General features: G+C 44.4%; 1 protein-coding gene across 1 annotated transcript in view; it reads right to left on the bottom strand.

Annotated features, from left to right (window-relative positions):
- Nucleotides 1-689: 689 nt before the first annotated feature.
- The window catches only part of LOC146861795 (uncharacterized), a 1,106,394-nt gene continuing 1,082,391 nt past the window's right edge, over nucleotides 690-24,692 (bottom strand). The window contains exon 10 of the mRNA XM_085643037.1: nucleotides 690-882. Coding sequence (XP_085499163.1) covers nucleotides 690-882 — 193 coding nt within the window. The remainder of the gene's footprint in view (nucleotides 883-24,692) is intronic.

Below are 24,692 nucleotides of genomic sequence, written 5' to 3'. Positions count from 1 at the left end.
TATTAAAATATTTAGAAAACAATATTATTAACTACATTTTAATAAACTAGATTAATGACTTTAATATTCTTATAAACTATATTAAGGCTTTTGATATTTTCATAAACTATATTAATGGCGACGATATTGTTAACATCGATATTACTTATCTAAACTCGTTGCCAAAAATATTTATGCCAACAAAATTCTTGCACATGATATTTCTATATCACGATATTTAAGACTTGATATTTTTGTAGGACGATAGATTTTTGATATTCTGACTGAATACCATCAAACATCTAATAGATTTGTGTCCCAATCACTTTTAATGATAATGATAATTGCTCGTAATCTCAATATTTTGCAATCTACATGGTTGTTTAGGAGTGCTAGAAAATACTATAGCTTTAGAGCCCGACGTAGCAGGATCTACCAGCTATTAAAGGCCCGCTCCAGTGTTAAAGGAGCGAGCCAAAGGAGAGGACCTTTAACAAAGGAGCGGGCCTTTAATGGCCGTTAGAGCCCGTTGCGGAGGGCCTTAAGGCTATTAGAACATTCCACCCCTAGAGGGCAGAATGTTGTAATTGGCAAAAACAAATTCAATAAGTGTCTAATTAAAATTAGGTCAATAAAAGTGACATTTGTGTAAGTAAACATTATGCCCAGTACGAGTTATTTAAAAATAGCTTTATAGTACACTAACAGTGCTATTTAAGTAAGTTTTTTTTCTTTCGGAAAAGAAACACAAACAATCCTGAAACAAAAATTAAACTAACCAGTTGGCAGACATCAGCTTTTTCCGCAGCAGACCGGTGGCGAACATATGCCGGTCTGGGCCGACCACGGCGATCATATTTTGGTTCGTTAACAGCCCGATGCCGCAGGGCTTGTTCCAATTTCCTAAACAGAGATTTAGAGATGGAAAAAATACCTTTACAAATGAGTTATACTTGTCTCACAACAATTTTCTAACATAAACTGACATTTTTATCACCATCTCAAGTTTTCTTTATCTAGAAGAGCCCCAAGCGTTTACCAGAAATGTCAAATTCGGGAAAACTACTGTTTTGCACTTTCTGTTTCACAAGTTACATGCTGTAATATAACAAAAGAGCACTGCAGCATTGCATAACACAAGACAGATCCCCACTGAGTAGGAAAAGAGCTATGATATATATCTGAATAAGCAAACCCTCCCTTGCCCACTACATAATAAAAAGAGCAATAGCAGATTTATGAACGGATTGGCATTAGATAGTTGCACTGGATGTCTGAAACTAATGCCTGTTCCATTTTGTCTTGTAAAAAGAACAATTGATGGACAGAATGCAGAACAGACCGAATGCAGAACAGACCTGGCTTTAATCCATCATTCTTTAGCTCACTTCGCCACCCCAGTCTGGACACAGCCATATGCAAATCAGTCTTGACGACCCTGTTCCTAATGGGAACAGTCTAGCCCAAACTGCCAGGCCAGGTCTTCCCAGGACCAGAAACAAGCTTCCTGGGACCAGTTTCACCCCTCATCAGCCACAAAACCGGTCCCAAGATGCTTGTTTACGGACAAGGGAAGATCTGGCTTGGCAGTTCGGGCTGGACTTTTCTTATTGTATTTGCTTTGTTTGCCCTAGGTTGGCAGGGTATGCCCAGGCGTGGGTCCCTTGCTCACTTTGCCACTGGATTCAAGCTAGCCTAGCTGATGAGGGGGTTACTCCGAAACCAGTCCCAGGATGCTTGTTTCCCTCTCCAGGGAAGATCTGGCTTGGCAGGTTGGTCTGGTCTTTTCCCATGAGGAACAGGGTCAATGCTGATTTGCATATGGCTGGGTCTGAACTGGGGTGGCGAAGTGAGCAAAAGAATGATGATGGGTTCAACCCAGATCTAATAGTGAGTGGGGGTGAGTGTCTGAAAAGTTTCATCTCTCCGTCCATCATCTTATGGTGTTTGCTTTATTCCTCCCAGACAGCCACACAATAGAGGGATCAAGTGTGCCTAGATGGGTCATTAACTGGCAGGAAGGGAGGCAGAGCTGGGCACAGACCCACTTGCATCTGAATAAGCAGTACTCTGCCTTTCCACAAAAGACTTGTCATCCAAGCATTGTTTATGCAGCCAGCTTGGAGCCAGGGCAGGGGAAGAAGGAATCTTCAAGCGCATCAAAGGCAGTTCCTCCTACTTCAAAGGCAGCAAGGAGTATAATATTAGAACCCTCATACTCATTCTTAAGTTAACTTTTTTCACCTGTGGATAGACTCTCAGAGGACTGCTGCTGCTGTGACCCAGTGTGTACTCCACAAGACTGCTTTGCTGTGCCTGGAAGCATTGCTTTGCTGCATTTAGACTTCCTTGAATCCACAGAGGCCTGCCCTGCCCCATGAGCCCTGTTTAATCACTTGAACCAAGGGCTACCAGAGTGACTCCAAGTGCTTGGTGGCTTGTTTTCTGATCAAAGTCTCAGGGACACTAAAAGGTCCAACCATCTTGAACATGCACCTGGACCCAGTCTGAGTAACTCCTTATTGCCCAAGTGGTTCCCCTCTAGTCCTGGACCCTTGGTGGTGGTGCTAAAGGTAACCAGATAGCAAAAAGCTAAGACTTGTTTTGTGCTAAAAACTGCTCTGAGAACTGAGGGTAAAACATAACCAACATGTTCATCTATGCACCCATCACTACTCGGCCTGACTTTGTGGTATCTCCCACTATATGGTTCTTCACAGCAGCATATCCTGTTCAGCGGTCCTTTGCCCAAGGGGTTTCTGGCCTTGACTAGCTATCGCAGTGGCACTTTGATCTTTGAGGCACTAGTTTTTACCTTACACTTTACAAAATCACAATACCAGTTTTACTGATTGGATTTTGTCGTTTTTGCGTCAAATAATTTATTAAAAATTGTTCTATCTTTCTAAATTTGTGAGGGATTTTTCTTGTGGTGTGTTTTTACTTTATTACTGTTTGTGTGCTGCATAAATACTTTAAACATTGTCTCTAAGTTAAACCTAACGGTTTTTGTGCCAAGCTACCAAAAGGTTTATAATAGGTTAATTTAGTGACTTTTGTGGTTCACCCTGACAGGGATTGTGGCTTTTACTTGAACAAGAATCACCCCAGTTAAACCAGCAACCCAATTACTCACAATAAGTAATCCAAACATAATGGTGACAAGGATTGAATCACACTCACTATCCAGCCATTCCCAACCTTCAATGTGAAGGAAGTGATGGCTTGGGAGTAGACCCTCATAACATGTCTGAAAACATGCTGCAACTTGCCTAGATATGGTTAGACCTGTCAGATTTAGGGTGATCTTCCCCAAACTTTTTGCCTTACCTCCTCCATTTTTGCTGAACTTATTTGAGTTGGCCTTAGGGCTCTCTGCATTTTACCACTGGTAACCACTGCTAAAATGCTTGCGCTAACAACCCACAAACATAGTTACATTGGCTTATAACCAATTGGCATATTAAATTTACTCATAAGTCCCTTGTCGAGTGGTATACCATGTAGTCAGGGCCTGTAAAGTAAATGCAACTAGTGGGCCTGCAGAACCTATTGTGTCAACCAATTAAGTAGTTCTTCATAACATGTCCCAGGTCTGCCACCATAGCCTGAATGAAGTTTTATACTGCCATGTCGACTTGGCTTTTAATACCCTTTGCCAAGTTTTAAAATCCCCTTTCATTTCAAATAAGTCACCCCTAATGCAGGCCCTAGGTAGCCCATAAGGCAAGGTGCTGTGTAATTAAAAGGTTGGACATGTACTTTTAAGTTTGACATGTATGGTAGTGAAAAACACCTACATTCGTTTTTCACTACTGTGAGGTCTACCCCTCGACTTGGATACCATGGGAGATGCCTTATTACATTTAATAAGCTGTTATTTCCAAATAGGAGATGGTGGCTATGTCACTGTGTTGTGACTTTCAAATTGTAATGATAAACCCTATTTAATGGTAAAGTCAGGTTTTAGATTACAATTTTAAAAAATGCCACTTTTAGAAAGTTGATGTTTTTCTCCCCTTTTGTGCCAGTACCCTGACCTGGATCGCATGACTGGGTGTAACCGACGGTTAGACTTTGTGAATTATTCCCAGACAGACAAACAATAGAGGGATTAGGTGTTCTTGAATAGGTCATCTGTTGGCAGGATGGGAGGCGGAGCTGAACACAGCCCCACTTGCAATTGTATAGCCCGCGCTCTGACTGTCACACAAAGGACCTAACAACACCACAATGTCACCACTGCCAGCTTGCAGCCAGGGCAGGGGAGGGGAGACAGGAAATTCCATGCACTTCAAAGCCAATGTCTAGAAACGTCTCCAACCTTCCAGAAACAGGGTATAAAAAGGGTGAGCAGACACCAGCTCTTCCGTACACTTTGGTACCTGTGGACCGTCTACCAGGAAAAAGGATTGCTGTGCTGGTGATAGGACTAACACTCTGCTCGCTTGCTGACATACTGCTGCCTTGCTGAATTGTTGCCTTTCTGCCCTGCTGCCCTCTTGCCCTCTTGCCTGGGGATAAAGAAATGAGACCGGGACTTGAACCCAGGGCAACCAGAGTGACGCCAAGGACTAGTCTGCTGGCCTCCTGATCTGAGCCTTAGGGACATAAAAGTCTCCCCAACATCCTGCACCGGCACCTAGACCCAGCTGATGTGAGTTCCTGACCCCAACGAACTTTGGTGTGGCTCAAAGAACTGTAATCAAGCTTTTGGGCTCTTTGCAACTGCGAACGGACCCTTTCATAATGAGATCTCGCCTCTAACACCACCATTCATCCATCCCAAAGTTCCATAAGCCCGACCCTTTGCGATACATCAACAGATTGTGGTGACTGCCAACGCAAAGCTCCAGCAGCACTTATCTGTAGGAAAGTGGCCTTTTTTACATGGTGTCCCCCACTTTTTACCTAATGTTGATGTACTTTCACTGAGTGTGCCATGGGTTCCTGTCAAACAGGTACCAATGTGCCTATGTTCTTTCCCCAAACTGTACTGGTGCAAAACCCAATTGGTAACCTCTGGCCACATGCAAGTAGGCCTCGGCAAAAATTTCGTTCCGTTCGCGGAAATTGCGATAATTTGACATTTTCGCGTTCCGCGGAGAGCGCAAAAATGTCAAAATTTCTGCTTTCCGCAGCTTGGCGATAATTTGTTTCTTGCTCGCGCGCGCGATTGCCTTACCTGAATCCCTGCGTTCGCCGACAAGTTTTCTTGATCCGGTCGCGTTCGCCATGAGATGTTGGATTGTTTTTAGCCATTTGCGCTGTCTCGCTACAGTTCGCGCCCGCAGTGACGTCATGCGTCGCGCGATCACTCAAAACAAGATGGCCGCGCCCGCGAACAACCACATGGGTAAGTTGGCGACCCGCAACCATGCAGAAAATCTCGCGAACATGCGGGAAAAAAAATTCTGCATCTTCGCGATATTTTCGCTTGTTTGCGATAATTTTAAACATTTTCGCGATAATTTGCGAAAGTGGATTTCGCAAATTCCGCCCACCCCTACATGCAAGTCCCTTGTAATAGGTACCACAGGTACCAAGGGCACTGTGACCAGTGAAGGCCTCTAAGGCCTGCAGCACTCATTGTGCCACCCTTAGAAGCCCTGGACCTTTATACACACATGCTGCCCTTATAGGCTGCGTATTTTGGTGCAGAACAAAGTGAAGAGTTGACATGGCAAACATCCCTGTGTACCATGCCTATAATCCACTGCCCTGACATGTAAGCCACCCCTCTAGCTGGGTGCACTATACCAGTGGTGACGGTACAGGTGCATGAGCCTTGTACCCCTACAGTGTCTAGGTCAATTCTCAGACATTGTAAGTGCAGTAATGCCATAAAGCGTATATGGTCAGGGGGTTTGTCATTACAAACTCCACAGCACCATAATGGCTTTACTAAAAGCTGGGAAGTTTGGTATCGAACTTCTCAGCACATTAAACCCACACTGATGTGAATGTGGTATTTAGTGATAAGTGCACTCAGAGAGCATTTTAGAGATGCCCTTGAAAAACGACCTACCTCTAGTGTCCTGGCTGAGTGGCTGCTCACCAGCTGCCACACCAGACATGTTTCCAGACCCCTGGGTCAAGATCCTGCCGCTCTCGGGGTCCTGAAACAAAGCACATCCTGGGACGAGGTACCAAGCCTCCTCCCCCAGGATGGGCAGGGTCCACAATGGGGAAGCTTCAAAGGCCTGTCGCCTTTGTGAGCTACCCCAGTCCTTTGCTGCTCCCAGTAACTGGCCCCTACCGGTTCTGACCCCCACTTTGGGCTGGAGAATCGGACGGAAAACCAAGATAGGAAGAGAGGTGTGCCCACCTTGGCTAACCCCACCCCTCAGGTGGGGGAGGCGAGGTAAAGCACAACTCTCAGTCCTGTCATCTTGCAGTTGAGGGGACCCAACCAACCTTAGTGAGGCTCATGCCCCCCTCCCACTGGAGGGTGGCATAATAGGGGGTTTACCCACTGCAAGGAAGAGACCCATTGGTCCTGACCTGTACCTACCTGTACACCCCTAAATTTAGTATTTAGGGGCAACCCTGAACCTTGCCTTCTCAGACCAGAGCTGAAAAGATGAAGCAAGAAGAAGTAGGACCAAACAGCCGTGTGGAGAGAAAAAGAGGAGGAAACCAACTGACTTGGCCCCAGTGCTACCGGCCTGTCCCGCCCTCGGACTCCTACAACAGAACCTCGGCATGTCCAGCAGTCAGCAGCCCTCGAAAACCAGGAGAGCCTGCCCAGTTTTGCGACTAAAAAGGACTTTGTCTCCCGTGAGTAACAGAAGTGCTCAAAAGCAACCGACTCTGACCCCGGCCGACTCCGCTCCCGGCAGCCCAGGCCCAACCATGAGTGGCCCAATACCCCAAGGAGGTCCGCCTTGTGATCCTAGCCTGGATTCTAGTGACCCCTGAACCTCCATAAGTTCTTAAATCAAACCCACAGCCAACCACTGGAAGGTCCCCTCAACCACGACTGAAGGTGACCCCCGAACCGACTCCATAACCAAAGCGGTCCAGAAAGAGCAAATGACTGTCCAACCGACTAGGTCACCGTACGCTTGCGGTCACAGGATGACGACTCCCAAAGCCCCCATTCATCTCAACAGCAACCGACTGCGGCATCAGCCAAGATGCAACCTATACCTGGCCGCCCCTGTGCCGCTGGTGGTGTAGTTCTTGTGTTAGTCATTGGGCCTGTAGTGTTGGCCCTGACCTCAGGAGCTGTTTACTCCCCAATCTGGTGGCCTGCTTGACACAATCCCCAGGAACGTGACCATGCTTTGCTCATTGGCTAACCGGCGGACTCTGTGCCGCTGGCGGTGTGACCTGAGTGCCCATTTGACCTAATCTTACTCGCGTACCTGTACACTCATTTCTGCCTTCTCAGGACTAAATGTGGCTTTAGAGTAATACTGTGAACCTGTACTAAGTTTGCAAAACCCATTTGACAAATTATTCTTTCCCTAAGGAAATGCACCAGCCTAGTATCTAGAGATACTTGGCTGTGTAAGAAAAGTAATTGCAAAGCAACTCTGACTGTCTACGAATACCATGTACTTCTACTGTAACCAATTCAGTGCATTCAATCTATATTTAAACTGCATATGCTTGCAAAGTAGTTCTAAATTGACATGTACCAGGTCTGGCTTAGTTCTAGAAAATACATATAACAAAATAATATTTTTATACAAACCAATTGGTCAGTGTTCAGTCCTTGAGTGTGTGGAATTGTCTCTTGTCTGAGTTGTACAATAAATGCTTAGCACTACCCTCTGATAAGGCCTTACTGCTCGACCATACAACCAAAAAATAGAGAGTAAGGTACTATCTACTTTAACCTCTGCCTACCTTTGGGGATCCACTGGACTCTGTGCACACTGTACCTCACTTTGGTATAGTATATACAGTGCAAGCTTTAATCAACTCTTACAATTTCTTTAGAATTCAGATTTTTGAATTGACAAATTTTTCCAAGAAGTCTTTTTAGGGCCTTGGTTAAGTCCCCTTAGAATTTTAGAAAAAACAACGTTTCCTATGTGTTTCCTCTAATCTCCTGTTCCCTCATGACTATAACTCCTATTGATGAGATGTATAAACCTCACTGTGTATTAATGCAAGTACTTCATGAAAAAAGAGTTAAAAAAAAAGAATTTTAGAAAAATAAAAGCTCACTTTAGTTAGGTGAGAGGGTTATAAACTTGTGTGTAGAATGTCTTAACAAGAACCCAGCTATTAGTGAAAATATCAGCAATGTAATAGAGAACCAGGTTGAGTAGCTCGACCTCACCCTTTATCTCCACTTTTAGGGAGTTACGGTCTCTATATAAACTTTAAAACATTACCCTGGGCTCCCATCTTTCCAAACAAAAGCACCTGGAGCTGTTGGCAGGGTATGCTAAGGACCATCACTCTAATCAAGGTGAAGACCTCTCAGATGGGGAAGAATATGGAAGGAATGAGGATGACTTCCAACACCCCCCACTTCTTAGGGAGCACAGGGCCTCTGTGTTCCTGACCCCAAAAATACAACTCAGTGCACCTAGGTCCCACACAGGTGGGTCAGGCACTTCTGGGTCCATTGAGGAAAGCCTCAATGAGGAGACCAAACTCTTAGTGAGGTTGAACAAGAGGTTAGATCTAGAGACCAGACTCTTAGCTCTAGAAAAATAAAGAGCAGAGATGGGCCTAGCTCCCATCAATGGTGGCAGCAATATGCTAAATAGGGACAGAGAGCAATCTTATGATCCCAAAATCCCCAAAGGGATTGTCCCCAAATTTGAGGTGGGTGATGACATCACAATATGGTTCACAGCCTTTGAGAGGGGTTGTGAAATGAGGAAAGTGAGAAAGTCACACGGGGGGGGCACTCCTTTGTGAACTGTTCACTGGTGACTGCAGGAACATACTACTGAACCTTACAGGGGCAGATGCTGGGTCTTATGACCTCATTAAGAACACTTTGATCGAGGGCTTTGGACCTACAATTGAAGAATACAGGATTAGATTCAGGGGGGCTCACAAAACCCAAAACCAATCCTGGATTGACTTCATTGTCTACTTAGTTAAGACACTAGATGGATGGTTAACTGGAAACAATGTGCATGATTTCAAATGGGGAGAGCAGTTGGCCTAACGGCTAGGGCGGTCGACCTCGAATCTGGGGAACTGGGTTCGAGTCTCGGCAATGACGCTGAACATCTGTGATTCTGGGCAAATCACTTAATCTCCCCGTGCCTAACAAAAAAAATGAATGTGTCCTCATGTAACGCAACTGGTGCTATGATTCGGGTCAAGTTTGTGCTATATAAAACTCCGTTAAAAAAAAATAAGACTTTACAATCGGTCTATAAAAGAACATATTTTGAGTGATTGCATGGATGAGAAGTTACATCATTATCTGGTAGACCTAGGTCTAATTTCTCCCCAAGAATTGGGAAAGAAGGAAGACCACTGGGTCAAGACTAGGGTAACCAAAACAACAACTGGGGGTGACCAAAAGAAAGGGGTTACCAAATCTCCCCAGGCGAATGGGGGTAAGAACCCCAAAGACGAAAACCCAGAGTCTTTTAAAGGCCCCCAAAAACCTGCTCTGGGGGTGGGTCCCAAAACTCTTCCCAGTCCAATGGTAGGTATAAGAGAGGCACTTTAAACCCCTGAAGGCCTGGTGTTTCATTTGTAAGAAGTTGGCACACTTAACTGGAGAAGCTACTTGTCCTAACAAGAAGGCTCCTAGTCTTCCTCCAGTTAGTACTGGTGTAGCTAATCTCCAGATGGGATCAACAGCGTGGCCAGAGCAAATCAGGGTCCACACTGAAGCACTTCTAGTCACTGAGGGAGGGTGAAGTTGAGTTTTCAAGTTTAGCTGTGTGGCCTTCCAACTTAAAGAAGTATTTACAATACCCCTTGATAAATGGGACTAGAATAGAAGCCCTGACGGATACAGGTGCCAGTGTCACTATGGTGAGAGATACACTGGTTCCCCAGAGCAATACCTGATTAGAAAATCGTATCCAGTCATCAACGCTGACAGTGTTACTACTAATCATGCCATGGCTATGGTGGCCTTAGAGGGGGGGGGGGGTGTTACTGGCCTGAAACAGGTAGCAGTCTCTCCGAAGCTTCCAGCTGCCTGTCTGCTCGGAAACGACCTGGAAATCTCAGCATGGGCTGAGGTTGAATTGAAAACCCAAGCAGCAATGCTGGAGCGCCCCAAGATTGTTGTGTCAAAACTAGAGCACAAAGCCGCAAACAGGGTGAAAAAGAAGTGTGGGGAGTGGGAGAATGGCCCAACCTTCCAAGAGAAAAGGTAAGAAGACTGGGAAACCAGCTTCTGAACAGTCAAAAACTCAGGACCCCTTTCCTTAGGGAGAGGACTTGGAAGCCCCAAAGGGAACTGAGCACATGGAACCTGACCCTTACAAGGTTGAGCTCTAAGGCCCAAGGGGCCGTCTAGGGAACAGTCGTGCCTTGGAAAGCAGACCTGTCCATCTCTTGAAAGCCTGAGGCAGAAATCTACTGCACAGGAAAAGTGAGATGTCAGAGGTACCCACAGAGACTATTGGGAGGAGGGACTCCTGTATACTGAGGCTAGAGACCCCAACCCTGGTACCACTAGGAGAGTGGTAGTGCATCAAATGTACAGGGAGTTTTTACTCACTCTGGCTCATGACATCCCCCTAGATGGGCATCTTGGCCAAACCAAGACTTGGGATAGGCTAGTCAGCCACTTTTACTGGCCCCAGATATCCCAGAAAGTAAAGAAGTTTGTAAGCTCCTGTGTCACCCGTCAAGCCAGTGGTAAAACAGGTGGACACCAAAAGGCCCCCTTAATTTAGCTACCAGTGGTTGGGGTCCCCTTTGAAAGGGTAGGTGTGGTCATAGTGGGTCCACTTGAACCTCCCACACTATCAGGAAATGCATTCATACTGGTGGTAGTGGATCATGCCACTAGGTATACTGAAGCAATTCCCCTTAGGACTACTACAGCTCCTGCAGTAGCCAAGGCCCTCATTGGATTATTCACCAGGGTAGGGTTTCCTAAGGAGGTGGTGTCAGACCAAGTGTCACATTTCATGTCTGCATTCCTCAAACACATATGGAAAGAGTGTGGAGTGCAGTACAAGTTTACTACACCCTATCACCCACAAACCAATGGTCCTGTTGAAAGGTTCAACAAGACATTAAAAGGCATGATCATGGGGCTCCCTGAAAAATGCAAAAGGAAATAAAATGTCCTCTTGCCATGCTTGCTTTTCGCTTTCTGTTTGGCCATCCTGTTAGGCTACCACTCTGTCTTGTTAAAGAGGGCTGGGAAAAGCCTCTCCAAGAACCCAAACAAGATATTGCGGACTATGTACTAGGCCTAAGGTCCAGAATGGCAGAGTACATGGAAAAAGCTTCTAAACATCTTGAGGCCAGCCTAGAGCTCAGGAAGCAAAGGTATGACCAAAAAGCTGCACTGGTGGAATTCCAACAAGGGCAAAAGGTGTGGGGTTTGGAGCCTGTGGCACCAAGGGCCCTCTAAGACAAGTGGAGTGACCCTTATATCATCTTAGAAAAGAAAAGTGAGGTCACCTACTTGGTGGACCTGGGCACAAGCAGGACTCCCAAAAGGGTGATCGATGTGAACCGCCTAAAGCTTTTCCATGATAGGGCTGACATAACCATGCTGATGGTTACTGATGAGGCTCAGGAGATAGAGAGTGAACCTTCCCCTGACCTACTCTCGCACAGCCCCAAAGATGGGTCAGTGACGGGAGTTGTCTATTCAGACACACTCACTACCCAACAGGAGGCTGACTATAGGCAAGTCTTACAGCAGTACGCTAAGCTCTTCTTCTTGACCCCTGGTCAGACAAACTGATGTACCTATGATGTGGACACTGGAGATAGTGTACCTGTCAAGAACAAAATCTATCAACAGTCTGAGAAAGTTAAGGAGAGCATCAAAGCTGAAGTCAGCAAGATGCTGGAGTTAGGGGTGATTGAGCCCCCTGAGAGTCCCTGGGCCAGCCCAGTGGTCCTAGTCCCCAAACCTCATCCACAGGGTGGAAAGAGAGAAATTAGGTTTTGTGTGGACTATAGAAGACTCAACTCTGTCACCAAGACAGATGCTCACCCCATCCCAAGAGCTGATGAGTTGATAGACAAATTGTGTGCAGCCAAATTTCTAAGTACTTTTGACCTAACTGCGGGTACTGGCAGATTGCCATGGCCACAGGATCTAAAGAAAAACAAATAACTGATGGGCATTATCAGTTTACTGTTATGCCCTTTGGTTTAAAGAATGCCCCTGCCACCTTCCAAAGGTTGGTGAATCAAGTCCTTGCTGGATTGGAAGCCTTTAGTGTAGCATATCTTGACGATATTGCTGCCTTTAGCTCTACCTGGCAGGATCACCTGATCCACATGGGGAAGGTTTTAAAAGCCCAGCAAACGGCAGGCCCAACTATCAAGGCATCCATATAGCAGATAGGGCAGGGAACAGTTGCATAGTTGGGCCACCTTGTGGGCGGAGCCCAAGTGCAACCTTTACAACCCAAAATCCAGGCCATCTTGGACTGGGAAGCTCTAACCACCCAGACCCAAGTCACGGCATTCCTTGGCTTGACTTGGTACGACAGGAGGTTTGTGAAGGGGTATGGGTCCATAGTGAACCCCCTTACAGAACCCAGCTCCAAGAAGATGCCCAAAAAGGTAAACAGTTAGCTGTCAAAAGGCTATTGACACCCTGAAATAGGCAATGTGCTCAGCACCAATTCTCAAAGCTCCAGACTATACTAAGCAATTCATTGTGCAGATTGATTACTCTGAGCTAGGGACAGGATCAGACCATTGATGAAGGCCAAGACCAGCCAGTTGCTTTTATAAGCAGGAGGTTACTCCCCTGGGAGCAGCCTTGGAGTGCCATTGGGAGGGAGGTCTTTGCTGTGGTTTGGTGCCTGAAGACGTTGGGACCATACTTGCTTGGTACTCACTTAAAAGTTCAAACTGACCACAGACCGCTCAAATGGCTCATGCAAATGAAAGGTGAAAATCCTAAACTTTTGAGGTGGTCCATCTCCGTACAGGGAATAGACTTTACAGTGGAACATAGACCTGGGACTGCCCATGTCATGCAGATACACTTTTCAGGTTCTTCCATTTAGACAATGAAGACTCTTTCGGGAAAGGATAGTCTCATCCTCTTTCGTTTGAAGGGGGGTTGTGTAGGAAAGGGCCCCTTTTTGCATGATTGCCCCCCACTTTGTACCTAATCTTGATATACTTTGCCTGAGTGTGCCCTGCGTTCCTGCCAACCAGGTACCCAGAGCCTATGTTCTTTCCCCAAACTGTACTGTTGCAAAACCCAATCAGCAACTCTCTGGCCTCATTTGAGTCCCTTGTAAAAGGTACCACAGGTACCACTGGTACTGTGACCAGGGAAGGTCTCTAAGGGCTGCTGCACTCATTGTGCCACCTTTAGAAGCCCCGGACCTTCACACACACAAACTGCCCTTGCAGGCTGCATGTTTTAGTGCAGAACAAAGTGAAGAGTCGACATGGCACACATCGCATTGTACCATGACCATAATCCACTGCCCTGGCATATGTAAGCCACCCCTCTAGCTGGGTGCACTATACCAGTGGTGAGGGTGCATAAGCCTTGTACCCCTACAATGTCTGAGTCAATTCTTGGACATTTTAAGTACAGTAATGTCATAAAGAATATATGGTCTGGGGGTTTATCATTACAAACTCCACAGCACCATAATGGCTTTACTGAAAACTGAGAAGTTTGGTATCGATCTTCTCAGCACATTAAACCCACACGGATGCCAGTGTGGTATTTAGTCAAAAATGCACTCAGAGGGCGTCTTAGAGATGCTCCCTGAAAAATGACCTAACTCTAGTGTCCTGGCTGAGTAGCTGCTCGCCAGATGCCACCATCAGACATGTTTATGGACCCCTGGGTTGAGAGTGGCCGCTCTCAGGGTCCTGAAACAAAGCACATCCTGGGACAAGGTGCCAAGCCTCCTCCCAAAGGATGTGCAGGGTCCACGATGGGAAAGCTTCAAAGGCCTGCCGCCTTTGTGAGCTACCCCAGCCATTTGCCGCTCCCAGCAACTGGATGGTTCTGACCCCACTTTGGGCAGGAGAATTGGCGGGAAAACCAAGATAGAAAGAGAGATGTGCCCACCTTGGCCAATCCCACCCCTCAGGTGGGGGAGATGAGGTGTAGCACAATTCTCAGTCCCTGCCATCTTGCAGATGAAGGAACCCAACCAACCCGAGTGAGGCTCATGCCCCTTCCCACTGGAGGGTGGCATAATAGGGGGGTGTACCCATTCCAGGTAGCGGACCCATTGGTCCCAACCTGTACCTTCCTGTAACGCCCCTAAATTAAGTATTTAGGGGCAACCCTGAACCTTGCCTCCTTAGACCAGAGTCGAAAAGAAGAAGCAAGAAGAAGAAGGACCAAACAGCCGTGCGGAGAGAAGAAGAGGAGGACACCAACTGACTTGGCCACAGTCCTACCGGCCTATCCCGACCTTGGACTCCTCCAACAGAACCTCGCCGTGTCCAGCAGTCAGCAGCCCTTGAAAACCCAGACAGCCTGCCCTGCCTTTGCGAATAAAAAGGACTTTGTCTCCAGTGAGTACCGGACGTGCTCAAAAGCAACCAACTCTGACTCCAGCCAACTCTGTGAATTTACACCACTCTGCTCCCAGCGCCCCGAGCTTGAGTGACCCAATACCCCAAGGAGGTCCCCCTGTGATCCTATTCTGGATCCCAATGACCCCTGAACCTCCATAAGTTCCTAAATCATACCTGCAGCCAACCACTGGAAGGTCCCCTCAACTGCGACCGAAGGCGACCCCGAACCAACTCCATAATCGAAGCAGTCCACAAAGAGCAACCGCGACCTTCCGACCAACTCAGTCACCCATTGCTCGCGGTCATAGGATGATGACTTCCAAAGCCCCAATTTGCCTCAACAGCAGTTGATCGACTCTGAGGGAACCGCGACCGACTCTGCAGCATCAGCGAAGACCACATCCAACACCCGGCCCCCCCTGTGGCGCTGGTGGTGTAGTTCTTTTGTTGGCTACTGGGCCTTTAGAGTTGACCTCGACCCCAGAATCTGTTTTCTCTCCAATCTGGTGGCCTACTTGACACAGTCCCCAAGACCATGACCTTGCTTGGCTTGATAGCTAATGTGTGGTCCCTGCACCTGGCCGCCTCTGTACCACTGGCGGTGCGACCCATGTGCCCATCTGACCGAATCTTACTCGCGGACCTGTAAACTCAGTTCTGCCTTCTCAGGACTAAATGTGGCTCATGAGCAATACTGTAAACCTGTATTAAGTTTGCAAAACCCATATGACTCATTTTTTGCTCCCTCGGGAAATGTACCAGCCTAATATTTAGAGATACCTGGCTTTGTAAGAAAAGTAATTGCAAAGTAACTCTGACTGTCTACGAATACCAAGTACTTATAGTGTAACCAAATCAGTCCATTCAATCTGTATTTAAACTGCATATGCTTGCACAGTAGTTCTATATTGACCTGTGCGAAAATAAATATAACTAAATAATATTTTCATAGAAACCAATTGGTCAGAGTTCAGTCCTTAAGTGTGTGAAATCACCTCTTGTCTGAGTTGTACAATAAATGCTTAGCACTACCCTCTGATAAGGCTTGACTGCTCGACCACACTACCACAAAATAGAGAGTAAGCTACTGTATACTTTAACCTCTGCCTACCTTTGGGGATCCACTGCACACTAAACCTCACTTTGGTATAGTATATACAGAGTCAGCTTCCTACACCATCCACGATTCCTGGCCTGCTCTTCATGCTACATCAGCATTCTCCAACAATGCTCTCCCTGCGGTTCCATCCAACACAAACAAGAATCAATGATTTGAGAACGTAAAACTTCAGTGGGGCTAACCAGGTAACTGTAGCCGCACTCCATCGCAGAGACATGAACTTGTGACTTTGACTTGGTCCAGCATGAGTAGATATCCATAGTTGGGGCTATCACCACTAAAATCTTTAAAATTCATAACTCTGGGCCTACTGATTGGATTTATGTTGTTTTGGTGTCAAATAAGTTATTTAAATGCACTATATTTTTCTAAATTGATTTAGGATTTGTCTTGTGTTGTATTTTCACTTTATTACTGCTTGTGTGCTGCATAATACTTTACACATTGCATCTAAGTTAAGCCTCACTGCTTTTAGTGCCACGCTACCCAGGAGTAAGCACGGTTTAATTTAGTTACATTTATGCGGCTGATCTGCAAGGGATTGTGGCTGTTGCTTGACCAGGGATCACGCACCAGCAAAAAAATGACCCCATTTTTAACAGAGATGCTTTGTGAACTGTGTACAAATTCTTTTAGGATATGAGATTTTTTATTAGCAATTATGAACCATCAATGATCACAAACCGCAAGACAATTGAAAATGTAAAAGATTTTAGTGAATGAAGACATGTATGCGTCTGTATGTATTTTTGTGTATATGTGTGGGTTTGTGCACACAAATGGTGCGTTTTTCTATGATATTTTAAGTTACAGTATTTCTTTTTTGTTCACAGTACAAAATTGGAATAGCCACATAGGTGGCCTCTGTGTATTCCTCCCACGCAAAATAAGCTATGTATTGTCTTTTCTTACTGTGTGTGCGTGCAAGTGTGTCTGTCTGTGTGTACGTGTGTAGAGGGCATGTGCTTGTTCGTGCATTCGTGCACCCATTTATGTCTGAGTCTCTGTATATGGGTACTGTACAAAAACTGTGATCCTACTGCACATTGCTAGTATCCACAGCTTACAATTTACACTTATAAAGCATCATACATTTTCCCGAAGAGCAAGGAAAAGAACCTGCTTACTCATGAAGTCACCATATCATGCTGAAGAAAGCTATTCAAGAAAAAAACACATCTTTTTATTTCTCACATACAAATTGTTGGTGATTACGAAATATGAGCTGAAAAGTGGACATTAGTAAGTGATTACATCAAAGGAAAGAAATCGAAAAAACCCATCAGAAAATGTCGAAGTAATTTCCATTCATTCATTCATTCAATTCTTTATTTCGGTTAAGAATAACCATAAAAGAGTTCATTACAATATTTAAAAATAATCATTATAACAAGGTACAGCATTTGTAATAGGTGCAAATAATTCATACAGGAGTACAATATATAAAACTTTAAATATTAATTTAAACACAATATACATTTATCAACCCTTTAAAGAAAGAATAAAAAGTTAAAAAGAAAAAAACCAGGGGTAAGTGGTAATACCATTACATTTTTAGACCGTTCCTTTTCCTGATTATCGCTACAGTAAGTAAAAAGCGGCTTAGGTTAAAAACAATACTCTGTGATGTGTCGCCCTTAAACACTCTTTCTCCATCTTGGATATGCCGAAGACCCAGAATTAAACAGGTGGGTTTGATCCACTTTATCCTTGCCTGCATATATGCAGGACATATAAAGAGGACGTGAGCCTCATCCTCCTTTACATCCATGTCACACAGATTGCATAGATCGGATTTGTTATTATTGCACGCCCACATCGATGTTTTCGATTTAAGTTGTAAAATGCCATAGCGATATTTTAAATACAGTGATTTAGCCAAAGGGGGTCAGTGATCCAAGTTTAGGGTTCTGTAGTACACGGTTATGAATGTATTCCCAATAAGTTTCCTTCAGCAATTTTTTTGAAGAATTGGTAAGAGAATCAGGATCTAACCAGAAACTACGTAAACCCAATTTTGAAAACCAGTTTTCAATATGCACTAACCAGACCAACCGAGTTGCGTTCTTTATTTGAATTATTTCCTTTAGTGCATCTCTGTAGTCCGCTAACTCGTCAGTGGACCACAGGCACACCCAATATAGTAATGGACGTAAGTGGGCGTGATCGTCCAATCGACGTACATTCAAGTCCCAAAATAACAGGATGAGGGGGGTGCGACCTGGGACCGCTAGAAGTTGTCTAAAAAAACTGTTTTCTTGGGCTGAGAAAGAATCTCCTACTACACAACCCCATAGTTCTGCCCCATATAAGGTGGCTGGTTGGACTTTGTGCTTAAAAAGCTCAATTGCGGGTGATATTGCTTTGGTAAAACTATTCTTAAACCTCCTAATTATAGGGGCTTAGTTTTGTGTTTGTATTAGCCTTGATTTTTCTATTTGTGGCTTCCAATTCATTTTGGTATCAAGGGTAATGCCCAGATATTTAAAATTTTCCACTTGTTCAATCCTTTTGTTGTTTACAACAAAAACTTTATTAAAACCTCTATGGGGATTGATTGTCATAACCTTCGTTTTGGAAGCTTTAATTTCAAGGTTTTTGTCCAAACAATAGGCCAGAAATTTACTCAGCAGATTTTGTAATCCCTTGGGGGTCTGGGAGATTAAAATCGTGTCATCCGCAAATAATAAGGCCGGAACGGCTTGACCACACAACTTGGGAGAGTCATGCTCGCAGCCCAAGAGGGTATCAGGGATGTCATTTACATAAAGGGAGAAGAGAGTTGGCGCCAGGACACAATCTTGTCTGACGCCTCTTTTTATATCTATTCTCTCCGATAACTCTCCGTTTGGTCCCCACCTCACTCTAGCATAATTACCCTCGTGAAGCCTGATCAGTTGATGGCAAATCTCCCCAGGGGCACCCATATCCTTTAACAATTTCCATAGTTTCCCCCTGGGGACCAGATCGAAGGCTGCTCTGAGGTCCACAAAAGCTACATATAAATGGGATTTCCTTATGTTAATATATTTCCAAATTAGGCATGAAAATCTAAAAACTTGATCTACCGTGCGGATTCTGGCTCTAAAGCCTGCCTGGCATCTTGTAAGAATAGAGTTAACCTGAATCCACGTATTTAACTTAATTAAGAGTTGACGGGCATAAATCTTTTGAAGAACATCTATCAAACTGATAGGTCTATAATGTGATGGATTAGATCTATCTCCCTTTTTAAAAATGGTCACAATTTCTGCACCTAGCCAGGTTTCTGGAATGGGGGCACCTCTTAAGATTTAATTGCTAAGCAAATTAATGTAAGGGGCTCACAGATAGTTCTCGTGTTTCCAGAGGTCCCCAGGGATTTTATCTGGCCCTGGGGCTTTTCCCTTTTTAACTGCATTGATGGCTAATATGGTGTCTCTCAAACTAAATGTTAACGGTGTATCACGTATGTTTTGCCCTAGGCAATCATGTATCTTCTCTTCCTCAGCCCCTCCACATGAATACAGTGTGGAAAAGTGTTTGATCCAAACGTTTTCTTCTAAAAACCTATCCCTAGATGGGGCGCCAGCTTTGGTGCCCCTGGAAATGAGATTCCAAAATAATGTTTGATCTTTTGATTTACAAGCTTGGAGCAAATCTGTCCAAACTTTTTTATCCCATTGTCTTTTTGCTAATAAAATATTTTTTTTATAGTGTATTCTCTTTTCTTTTAGAATTTTTATTTGCTTCCCTTTTACAGCTTTTATTAATTCTAGTTTAGCCTGGCGACAGGCTTTGTTGTACCAAAGTCCCTCCTTTGGTCGGTTATTCCGACCAAATAGGGCTTTATTGGTCCCTTTTGTAAGAATTTTTCCAAGTTGCTGTGTCAAGTTCCCATGTACTGCTGTTATAGAATATTCCTCAGTAGTAATGTGATCTAGTGGTGACATTAATGTTACATAAAGATCATAAATTTCCCTAATGATAACAGCGTTGCCCATTATAGCAGGCCATTTTAAAGACCGGCGATTATTTGACTCTAGAGGGTCATGTGTGAGATCATAATCACTAGGATTCGTTACCCTATGGGGCACAAACAGTGAGCTGAGGATAGTCAGGGAGAGAGGCAAATGGTCACTTTCTATGCGGTGATCCACGTTTAGATCCATAAGTGTTGGCCATAGGCTTAAAGAGGCCAATATATAGTCTAGATGACTTGTTGAACAACCTCTTCTAAAAGTTGGTTTACTTGGGCAATCAGATGGAAGTCGGCCATTGCAAGAGCGTAGGCCGTGTTCCATAGTCATTCTTAATACTTGCTGTGAACCTTTTGTACAGGTTACTTTATGGTTTGCATCAATGCTAGGGATGTTATTAGCATTGTCTTCTTCCCCATAAATGTCTTCTATGCCCAGAACCGGTTCAAAGTTCCTGTTAAAATCTCCCCCTATGATCAACATAGTTTTATGGTCTAAACTATGAATAAAACTATCTAGCTGGGCGATTGTCTCTGATTAATTTTTTGGCGATTGGGGTCTATTATAAATGTTAATGATACATATTGCCCGTCCTTTAGTATCATGACATTTTATAGCCAATATGTCAGGGCTTTTAGAATCGATTTGTTCAAAGTCAATGCCCAGCGTGGTTTTTGCCCAAATTATCAGACCGCCTGAAGGTCTGCCTTTGTTTGGGTTTGATGCCGCTATATAAAAGGACCTATAGCCTAGTTTAAAAAAAAATTCTACTCCCCATGTTTCTTGAAATAAAATTAAATCCCCATCATTGATGTAGTTGTGCCATGCGGGATCAGACATGTTTTTCCTTATGCCGGCAATATTCCGAGAGATTAATTTAACCGCAGCATTCTCATTGCTATTGGGTTGGTTAAAATCTAGGTTTATTGCTTTGTGTGTTATCATTACTGATGGATTATTATCTCCCACCTGATCCTTCAAAGTGGTGTTGTATCCTAGTTTGGCTATTTTCCCAGTAATGCACCTGTCCTTAATCACCTAGCTGGAGTTAGTAGTTGTGGCATTCTTTTCTTTACCATGAATTTCTTTCAGTCAGTTTACCTCATCTAACCCATATAGTTCTTGAAAGCGGTTATTTGTAGGAATCTGAAAATGGGTGTTAAACCCCCCCGGCATTGCTTCGTATGCCGGGATTACCTGGCACCTGTATGTACAAATAGCCTTCTTGCTATAGAAGTAATTAAGGTTTTTAACTCTGATGGAGCCCTTATCAATATAGTATTGGATCATTACAAACTAAATTTACTACATTGCTGTCCCTGAAATTGACAATGATTGTGTCTCCTTGTATGTCCTTTGGCCTTCTTCCTATCCAGTTAACCCTTCTAACGTGTAGTATTTCTCCATTTAAGTGTCTAGGGATCGGTCTATTCCTATTCATCCAGAACATCACTTTATTTTTTAACTCTTGATGGGATTCTAATTTCCCATCCTCTAGTTCTGGGACGCCAGTAAGTGCTATTACATAAGGTAGTGACTCTGGAGGTAGGTCGATCGTAGCAAGTGGGGTTTTTATATTAACTTCTTGGTTATCTTGTATTTTTTGTATTTTTGTGCGAGCTTCCAAATCGGGCATCTCTTTCATTCATATTCATATTTTCCCCTACACTGGATGTTGGACTTTGACTACTTTTATTTGGATTTTGTTTCTGGTTATTACAACTCAGGCCTTTGCGGTTTGATGTATTTGTCAATTGTACGGCAGCTGGCCCTCCTACAGTCTTTGTAGTAATAACCGAGTCGACCAGAGATGGTGAACTGTTCTCCATTCTCCCTCTAACTTCGCATTTTATCAAGTTTTTTAGAGAGGTAAAATTATCTAAAGTTAATTGTTCCAGCTTCTCCAGCTTTTCATTAACCAATTTTATCCTTTCAAGTAATGGCAAAATCATTGATCTGACACTGTGCTCTATATGCGTCAATGACCCGCAAACATCTTCAGTGGGAACAGGAGGTATAGTTTTGATGAGGCGACCTGCAATGGTCTAAATAGGTCGCCCATAGTTGTCATCAAGCCTTACAGGTATCCTACCTATGGGTAACCCTTGTTCAGGAATTCACAAATCTAGAGTTTTTAATACTTTTGGTTTCCTCCCTTTTTGTACAGATTCTATTATTTACCTTTTTGAAGCCCCACAAGTTTTTACTCGGGTTACAGGATGTCGGTTGGTCGTTTTAGAGAGCAGGACACTATTATTGGTTAGGGAAGTCTCTTTAAACAATATGATGTCATTATGATTTAAATTGCTTGTTCCCTCATTAGTTTGCAAGGATAAAGGCCCATCTAGAGCATTTGAGTGCATACACTGGTTTGATAACACCAAAGAGGGGGTGACAAAGCCCTCTGGAATCGCTATATCAATTGTTGGAGCAGAAGACTCCACAGGTTTATCTTGGTACTGGGTAATTGATGTCTGTAGGACACTAGTAACAGTAGAGAGCGTAGTAGGGGGAGGATTTACTAATAGTGAGATGTTTTGATTTCCCTCTACCCTCGGGAGCTCTGCATATGAGTCCAGGAGTATAGATCCAAAAGAGTCTATATGTGAGTCATTAGTATTAGGATGCAACGAGGCAAAACGCATATTTGAAGGAAGTGATAAACGTCTCTCAGTGCTCTCTATGGCTGTTACAACAACACCTATAGTTTTCTGTAGCATCCTATCAATCGCAGTCAGGCTTGGCAGAGGAGCCACAGTGTGATTGTTCTGTTTTTCAATAGGCCTTTTCGTTGCAATTGATTTTCTGCCCATAATGCGAATAACAGTAGAGGCTTATAATCAATAATACAGTACCTTGACCTCGCGTAGATAATTAGCCTGAGGGAGCACAGCAACAGTAACAAGGCCAAGGGGGGTGCCCCAGCCCAGCCTCGTCCAGCCCCGGACGGCCACAGACGGCCACAGACGGCCCGCCCTTTGCCTGGGGTTTGCTCGGCGAGCGCGCGCGTCCCGCGAGGCGGGAGCCGTGCCGTTCTTTAAGGGCCTCCGGGCGCGACAAGGATCAGCCAGAGAGTGTGGGAGGCGTAGTCCTCTTCCTCCGTGTGGGCAGCAGCACTCGCGGCAGGTTCTTTGCGGTTCCCGCGAGGCGGGAGCCGCGCCGTTCTTTATGCGCCTCCGGGCGCGACGAGGATCAGCCAGGGAGTGTGGGAGGCGTAGTCCTCTCCCTCCGTGTGGGCAGCAGCACTCGCGGCAGGTTCTTTGCAGTTTCCGAAGTAATTTCATTATGCCACACGAAAAAAGAGCACAATGATCTGAAAATGTCATTAAAGTCAATATTTCAATCAACAATGGGCTTAAAGTGCATGTTAAAATCCCAATATTGATTAAAACTTTGTGTCCTTTGATGATCCCTGCAAAATATTTCCGAAAGCTGCTGCCAGTTGCAAAGATAATCAAAGACCTTCGGTTAGATGGCCTGATTTTCAGATCGGAGAATTGAGTTATGTATGAGGAGATAATGCTCCCTCATTCAAACAGATTTGAATATTTCTTAGAATTATGGTCTGCAAGACTGAATTTAATTTTGCTGATGACTTTGGCCCCATTCAACAAATCTGTAAACCTTGAAAGCCATAACTGGCACACCAAATGCAATGCTTATGACCTTACAATTCTTTTTTTTAAACAATCTTTTTATTGAAACAAGTATTTGATCCATCATTACAATCAATGCTCAATGAATATCATTATTTGGACAACATTCAGGACACGAGGTACAATGTGACACATATGTGGGAGGCATCCCTGTTATAGCCCAAGGCTCTGTTCTTATGGAATATCTGTAGTTCCTTCGCTTTTGTGCTTACTTCTTAGCTAAGTTCTATATTTCCTCCATGCCGTCCAGATTCTTTCCCATTTCTTGGCACAGCCTCTACTCTCATACACCACCTTCTCTGTGAGTTGACACCAGTCCATGTCGTGTTTCCAACTGGTAAGCCTCTGCACCTCCTGCGCCCTCCAGTCTTGCTATGTTGCGCTTCGCCACACCCGAGGCCAGCGTGAGCCAAGTCTTAGTGTGTGTGGGCCAATTGGACTCCTCTGTGACTCCCAGAAGGTGCCATCTTGTATCAAGCTGCATGCGGAGGCATAGCACTTCCGACATCACCCCAGCCACTTCTGACCAGTAATGCTGAATTTTGGGACACTCCCAGATAATGTGGAAGAAAGTACCCACCATCCCACACCCTCTGGCACACTGGTCTGTGTCTGATCTCCCTATTCTGGGGGTGTATGACCTGTGTAGGACTCTAAGCTGGGTTAGTTTAATTCTTGCCCATATCACCACCAATCTCGGGCATTGGATCGCTTCCTGTCAACCATTGTCTTAAAGCAGCCCTAGGTCTGTTTCCCAGGCCTCTCTCAATGAACCCAGGGGTCCGGGAGGTTGTTAATTATCTTATGGACCTTACAATTTGTATACCAATAAATAGAACACCTAATCAAATTAATGAATGATATTAGAGTCACATTCTTTGCTGTTCATGTGGTACAGTTAGTGTGAGATGTAATCTCATCGATAAGATGATTTACAACATTTGCAACTGCATTTGTTTTATTAAGGATGATGTCATGAGCATTGCATCTAGTGTGCGAGTTATGGTTAGCATGACTGTTGTGCAAGTAATGGATTGTGTACCTAACCACAATCTGCAAAATGTCAGTGGTTTTTGTTTAATTTGTGACTTCTCTTTAAGAGTGGTTATATATGTATGTATTCACTAAAAACATCAAAGGTAAAACCTGCCCAAACATGCATACCATGACTGTTGAATTACTGTGGTTTTGTGCATTTAACCAGATTTATAACCCAGTTTTGCACTGAGCTTTTTTAGTGACTATGATTTTCTTTTTTTTTACAATACACTTTATTGCCAAATCATGTTGCACATGGCCTTCAGCAATGCACAGCTGCTGTAAGCCGCAGGG

This window comes from Triturus cristatus, chromosome 2_2, assembly GCF_964204655.1.
Source record: "Triturus cristatus chromosome 2_2, aTriCri1.1, whole genome shotgun sequence".
Taxonomy (NCBI): Eukaryota; Metazoa; Chordata; class Amphibia; order Caudata; family Salamandridae; genus Triturus; species Triturus cristatus.
The sequence above is the reverse complement of the archived record's forward strand: the minus strand, read 5'-3'. Positions and strand labels throughout refer to the sequence as shown.